This window comes from Papio anubis, chromosome 9 (assembly GCF_008728515.1).
Source record: "Papio anubis isolate 15944 chromosome 9, Panubis1.0, whole genome shotgun sequence".
Lineage (NCBI taxonomy): Eukaryota > Metazoa > Chordata > Mammalia > Primates > Cercopithecidae > Papio > Papio anubis.
The window spans coordinates 32,273,939-32,281,517 of NC_044984.1; the positions used below are offsets into that span (position 1 = coordinate 32,273,939).

At 41.7% G+C, this 7,579-nt stretch overlaps 1 protein-coding gene across 1 annotated transcript in view; it reads right to left on the bottom strand.

The window, feature by feature from the left end:
* SYT10 (synaptotagmin 10) overlaps positions 1-7,055 on the bottom strand; it is a 66,653-nt gene extending 59,598 nt beyond the window's left edge. Inside the window, exon 1 of the mRNA XM_003906194.4 lies at positions 6,601-7,055. Coding sequence (XP_003906243.1) covers positions 6,601-6,751 — 151 coding nt within the window. The 5' untranslated portion in view covers positions 6,752-7,055. The remainder of the gene's footprint in view (positions 1-6,600) is intronic.
* Between the last annotated feature and the right edge of the window lie 524 nt (positions 7,056-7,579).

Below are 7,579 nucleotides of genomic sequence, written 5' to 3' on the forward strand. Positions count from 1 at the left end.
CAGATTAGAAATGATAGGCTTGTGAATATTGTTTTGTCCATTAGTCCTATAAATTCATGACTACTAAAACATCACTAAGGGAATAAAATTAATAAATACTGAAGAGAAAACAATAGTCCTTTTTAATTAAGACAATTTTGTGGTATGGACAAATTGACATTTACAAGGTTTTAAAAATTGACTGTTTTCTAATCGACAATGGAATAATAAATTAGATACTAGATCATAACATACATCAAGGTCCATCTAAGTAAAAAAAAGGTCATTAATATCAGTTCCTTTCTATTCTCCTTAAGATGATTCCCCCCTTCTGGCTCCAAGGCCATTACAGCAGAATTCCATAAAGAAACAAAGGTGTTAAAGACTTTTATTAATTTCCGGTAATAAACCCATAAGAGCTTCCACTTTTTTCCCTTGATAGTCTACGTGAGGCATGTTGATGTCAGCTCTTATAGCTTCAGTGACTACTTAGGATGTATTTAACATTATGAAGAAAAAGAAAATTACCCTATAAAATAATAAAAGAAGTCATCTCTTTAGTCAGGAACTCTGTTTGTAAGCTTGGTCAGTGTTAGGTATTCCACCAACAGAGGAAACTGGCATTGTGCAAGTTAGACGACAGACCTACAATAGTAACACTCCTTATCTGAAGGTTCAGTTTCTTTGATACATTCATACTAATGATGCTCTGAGATCTTTTAGTGGGTGACTCTCAGCTCTTTTTCCTTGTCATATTTTGTCTCCAATGCCTCATAGTACTGAATTTTTAACAGTATACACTGTTAATTACTTAACTTGACCAAAATATGGTAGGAAAATACAGTACACAAGATTTTAATGAGTTATTTTTTCTAATTACAAATTAACAAAAACAATGTAACTGGTAATTTAATATCTGTTTTCACTACAGACTTATTTATAAACATATGAAAGGAACCATATTTGGGATTTTATGAGTTCAAAGTTGTGCATTTCAAACACACTAAAAATCTTTTATGTGATTTTACAGTTGACACAAATCAATTGTATTTGGCCAAGAATATGTAAACACCTACTCATACACTGAAGTACACATGTGTGCATATAGTCAAGTTAAGAAAAATGAAAAACACTGCTTGTCATATTTGGATGACAGAAAATCTAATAAAAAGGTTTCGGATTTGGGTCATAATTGCACACGAAGAAATTTTATTAGCCAGTAATTATAGCCAATAATATAATAATAATAAGAGCTTATCTTCACAGACATTTTTTCCAATGCCCTTTGGCGCCAAGGATGCCCCCAGAATCTCCTCTTCCTATTCCTACTCTTCGTTAAACCTAGGTTAAAATCTAAGAAGCCCTGGTTTCTTAGCCTATCTCCAACACTAACTAGTTGTGATTTGAAGGGAAGTTAAATTTCTTTGCTTTGGTTTTCACATCTGCAAAATGATGATTCCCACTTTCAACTGGAATGATTAACAGCAATCTGAATAATGAGATGGTTACTTTTCCCCTGTCACTTTCTACTTAGCACACTAACAATGCTTTCCTTTTACTGCCATACATGAATATATTGAACAGAGATTCTAGAACTTGTAGACCCAGCGCTTTATGCAACACTTACAAATTTGCCATGGAATTATAGCTCCACCTGAACACACTCTGAAGAAAGTCAATGGATACCTATATCAAGTTCAGTTGCTTTTTCATGAGTATATTGCTCACTGAATTGTAGCTTTTAAATGTTTCAAATGCTGTAATTTCTGCTGTTATCATAAACTAAATATTCTGTATGTCTATGTAGCATATTAGACACTGGTGACACAAAAATACAGATGTATACAATTTAATTGCAGAAGGGATTTGGAGGTTATTAAGACAGACTCATTATTTTACAAATAATAAATTTGAAGCTTCTTGATAATAAATCCCAAGATGCATTCATTCATTAAAAAAATATTAATTGGGCCGGGTGCGGTGGCTCATGCCTGTAATCTCAGCACTTTGGGACGCCGAGACGGGTGGATCACCTGAGGTTGGGAGTTCGAGACCAGCCTGGCCAGTATGGAGAAAACCCCCGTCTCTACTAAAAACACAAAATTAGCTGGGTGTGGTGGCACATGCCTATAATCCCAGCTACTCGGGAGGCTGAGGCAGGAGAATCGCTTGAACCTGGGAGACGGAGGTTGTGATAGCAGAGATCCCACCATTGCACTCCAGCCTGGGCAACAACAGTGAAACTCCGTCTTAAAAAAAAAAAATAAAAATAATAAGCAAATAAATAAATAAATAAAGTAGCTAGTATGAACCACAGATTTTTCTAGGCACTGAGGATAAAATAATTAACAAGCCCCTGCCCTCAAAGAGCTGACATGCTATTGACTTAATGTGTACATCGTTAGTGGAATAAAACGTAGATCGGGAAGAATATAATCATATGTTCAAAATAGAAATGATTTTAATTGACATTGGAAATTACATTAAACATTTATGGTAATGATTGTTTTCTGCCGGAATTTTGTATTTAAAAAAGCTTGTAAATGAATGCAGATGCATCTCAAACAATTACCATTTTTTTTTCAGAAAACCAAAATTATAGTAATGACTAAGTTTTTTTAAATGTGATTTGAACTTGCTATACAAAATCACTCATAAGAATTAGATGTCAGAGACTCATAGTTCATAGAAAAAGGAAATACAGCTTTTAATTTGTCACAAAGGAAAAAGAAAAGGTTAAAGCCAAAAGAAATTCCTGCCAATACTGCTAACATACTGGGAATTAAGAAGAATAAATGTTTGCTGAGACCTCTTTGGTTTTGAAGATAGGTCTCCATTTCCGTTTGAAGTAAATCAGACCAAGCACAAGGTGTATTGATGATCATGTGACAATGAGGTTAGACATAGCAGAAGCTGGCCACTCTGCAGTGGAGTGACAATGTGGAGGAAGGAAAAGTACCCTCTTATATATCCTTCTTCAAATGGGCCTATCATTTTGAATTCACTGTGGCTCTATTATTCTTTTACAGACCTACAAGTCTCAAGGAAAATATTCTGCTGATAATATGTTTGTAAATTGGAATTCTTTATACAATCACTAGGATGTGTAAAACTCTGTTATGGTGATTAAAAAAATGATAACTCAATTAATTGGGTAGTCATTTGGTTTGTCCCTCTACTATGAAGTCCCTCTACTAATTTTAAACCTTTATCGTAGACCCACTATGCCTTGATCTTAGAGGGAAATTATGATGTAATTCTTAAAATTTTACTTAACTATCCCTTTTCTTATCAGGTAAGTACTTTAATAAAATTATTTGCCATATACCTACTTATTATCCCTACCTCTAAGAAACGGAAGAACACACGTATGAATTTAAAAGAATTTGTATAAATTTTTATTTTAGAAATTTTAGTCCCAAATTAAAATTGTATAAACATGCAAAATTAGAACATGAATGAATTAAATGCTTATGAAAATCTTTAAATTAAGGTTAGATCTATACAATTGTGATGTGAGCTCAAGTGAATGAGCTTAAGTGGGCTTGATTAGCTGTGATTTATGAGGTGTGCCTTTTAAGCAACATAGGTTCCTTGAAATTGATAAGCATTCGAGCAGCAATTAAGGAGTAACCAGACATTAAGCTAAATCCAGTTTAAAAACGATTATATATATATTCAGTCACAGTATGCCTGAAAAATAACTTTTGAGCCCAATATATTGCTTTGTATTTTCCCTAAGCATTCTAATATCAAATCATATTGTGCATTGAGATGAATTTAGTGGGTGATATATTTATTTGGGGAGAGGGAGAGAATCTGTGGTAAAAAGACTCAACATATCTGATATTCTAACAATTGCACATGGTGAACTTTCTAGAATATTAGTAATGCTGGCACATATAATGACTCTGATAAACTACGCCAAAAGAGTAAATGTACCTGTGTTGGCAACTTTAGTGTAAGTCTTCACCAATTTCATTTAAGTATGAGATTGGTCATATTGCGATCATACTGTGATTGTGAAATCCTCAATGGCAACAATACTGCTGCTGCTTCTGCTACTGCTGATATGGTAAAAAGAATGGTGATGCTTGCACTTCACTGACATTTACAAAACCAGTAAGATAATATCTTACTTACATATGTGATTTGTAACTCCCTTCATGTAGAATGACTTTAACTGGAATTACCTGAATTTCTCTCCCTCTATCTCTATGTGAAGAAATTAAAAATATACACAATTTTGGAGCTTGTAATTATTACTGTAATGTTAGAACAACTAATACCATCTGGGCAGTGCTGATTAACTTTCAAAGTAAATAAGCACTGTGCCATTCAACATTGTTGATGTCTTCCTACCAAAAATGCCCTTCTCATTAAACAATGAGTAGAAGGATCACTGGAAGTGCTTTATTTAGGAACCTATAATAACAAGCATGAGGGCACAAAGTTATAAGAAAATCTACTTAATCTACTTTGAAGAACAGTGTGACGCTGAGTGGCTAAGAAATATATATTATGTAGTCTATTTTTCCTCCTAAGGGGAGGAAAATATTCTCGCAATTGTTTTAGGCTAATTTTCTCACTTTTTATTCCCAAGGAGAAAAGTTCAAAAGGAATTCAGACTACAACTACTTCTTGTGGTGATTAGGAAAAACTGAGAACCATTTCTATAATTCATATACTGTATTTTATCTGAAACTGATATAGTTGTTTATTTTGGGCAGATTTAGAAGTTGGGATTTGGTTTCTAATTTTCACATATTTTCCTCATTACTAGCCAATCTGAGACCCGGGCAACCCCTATTTGGTGTGTGATCACAAAAGGGCAGGAAAGAGGAAAATCAGTAGTTTTATTCACAGCATCAACTATTCAATTACCAAAGCACAGTCTTCAAACTTAAATACTCTAATTTCGTCCAGCGTAGCCTCTTCTCTCAGTGTTACCTTTAGCACGTGTGTCACTAAAGACGTTTCAGAAAAGCTTACCTAATATCACCACAGAGGACTCTGAGGTCACACTATACTGGTCTTTACCTCATACTTAGCAACGATACACACGACACAGAATACAACATGCCCACCAGTGCCTTCCACTGAGTTTCATACACTCCTAGGAATTTAACACCTACTGAACGAATGGAAATGATTATCAGTTGTGTTTATACACTGACAAAATTTTAAAGTTTTCCGTTCCAGGGTCCAAACAGCGGCATCTCTTCAAGCTCTGCCAAGTGCAGACAGAGCCCCCTTGGCTCGCGTTGCCGTGGATCAGAGAATTCCAAATCCTGCAGCTACTCATGTGAACGACGGAACGTAAAAGCTAAACTAAACCCATTCCCGCTCCCCGCTTGGCTTTGACGCAGGGATAGTGGTGGAGGAGATTCACTAAATGTGCCCAGCTTTGCTCCCTCCCAGCACGCAGGGCTCCATGTTGTCCTGCTCTACCCCGAGCCTGACTGTTCAGCTCTTGTTGCCCTGACTACCTTCAACGCTTAAAATTCCGCCAGGAGATCAAAATGACAGGAAAAGCAAAGGGAAAGAACCTAGAAAAGGAATGGCAACCTTCCAGCCGAAAATCCCGAAAGCAGTGTTTTTTGACTCCTAGTGCAACAAGTGACCCTCCCAAGCGGCTCTCGAAACCACGCAGCCCGCAACTCGGAGATCCACCTCGCGTGCGCCCAAGCAGCACAGCAGGCTGGACACACCAACCTGTTCCCCAATGGTGACCCAAACAGTGACTCGGATTCGATTCTTTCCACCCCCAAGCCTTGAGGAAAATCCACTTGAGACTTTTTTCCATCTCCAGATTTCCGACGGTCGATATCCTCCTCCATCCAGCCCACTTCCTAGTTTCCTGAAGGGTAGGGAGGACGTCTGTGAGTTGGATGTATGAGAGCGTGCGTGTGCTAGGGATTTTAAACGTTTCCCCTCTCTTCCACTTCTTCGATATGTGCTCTGAGCTTTAGGTGTCGCCTCACAAATGGGATCAATAATCCCTGCTGTTTTACCAACTTTGTCATGAAACCCTAGAAAATCATATATATTAAAAGGGCTTTAGAAATTGTCAAGTACCCGAAAGGTTGCAGCCGCGAGTTACCTCGGAGGCCAAGGCAGCCACCTCTGCAAGGGAGTTCTGCGTCCAAGCATAGATTGTCCGTCCCGCCTGGCCCCCATCAAAAAGGCCGGGACCAGAGGCTGGTGAACGAGCGAGAGCAGCCCCAGTCCCACAGGTGAGCCGCCCCCACAAGCAGCCGAGCCGCGAGCCTTCCCGGCGCAGTCACCGCCCGCACTCACCTCTCCACTCCGGGAGCGAGATGGGAGGCGTGGGAGAGCGCCGAGAGGCGCGGCGAGCCTGGGAGCGGGAGACGGCGCCGGGAGGCGGGAAGCGGACCAGAGAATGGGAGAAGCCCTGCAGGTGGACAGGAGGAAACAAAACCCAAACGCCCCACCCTCGAAGTCGCCAGGAGCTGAGCGAAGGAGGGAGCGAGGTAGGAAAGCGCGGCGCCCCAAATATGCCCCGGGAGCGGCGCGGGAGGCGCAGAACCCCGGAGCTTGCAGCCGAGCGCGCGGGGTCCCAGCGGAGCGCGAGGAGGCGAGCGGAGCCCTCCCGGTTACCTGTGCTGCCTCCGCCCTGGCTGCCCCTGTCCCGAGGGAAGATGCCCAAGCACTTCTCCCATTCCACCTGGCCCGCGAAGCACAGCTCGGTGACGATGTGCAGCGCCTTCTGGCACAGACCGTTCACTCCGTCCTCCTTGTGGAAACTCATCGTTTGGCCTTTCTTTCGTTTTCTCTTTTTTTCCCCAGTTAGCTGTCTTTTCTTCTTCCCGACCTCTAGACTAACCCCTCCGGCGTCCTAAGCCATAGTCCGCCTGCCGTGACTTTAGCTGGAGAGCGCGCAGCTGAGAGCCGGCAACTCTTAGGAGCCCCACGTTAGTCCCATAGCGGGAGCGGAGGGCGCAGGGGAAGAAGAGGCGCGCGAGGAGGCTGCGGCTGCGGCGAGGTTTGCGCCAACTCTCCCGCCGCGCGAGCGAGCCGAGGCGAGCTGGAACTAGAGACCCGGCATGGAGTGCTGAGGGGAGGGGGGAGCCGTAAAAAAGCCAAAGCCCTCGACTCGCAAGCACGCCCCCCTCCTCCCCCCAGCACACTGGTGTTTCTGGCGGGTGCCTGGCGGCGACGCGTCCAATAGCAGCCCGGCGCGGGCGCGGGGTGACTGGCGGCAGAGCGCGCAGACCCAGCTCCCCGCGTCCTCTGGAGAACGGACTCGCGAGGGAGGGCTGGCGGCCCGGCGCCCCTGCCGAGGCTGGAGTTGCTCATCGTTGCCCAGAGCTGGCCCGAGGAGCCCTCTCCGTTTTCCCAGTACTCTTCCCTGCATCAGTGCAGCCATCCCCGCCGCCTTTGTCTCTCCAACTTTTCCACGCATGTATTCTACTTTTTGTGCTATCTGCTTCTGCCCTTCTGGAAAAGCCATCCCAATCGAAGAAAAACTGAAAAAGTTAATTAAAAAAAATGAATGCATGAATAAGCAAACCCTCTTAGGTAGGTCACAAAATAAAATGTTATTTGTACTAATAATCAGATAAGATTCTGCTGATTA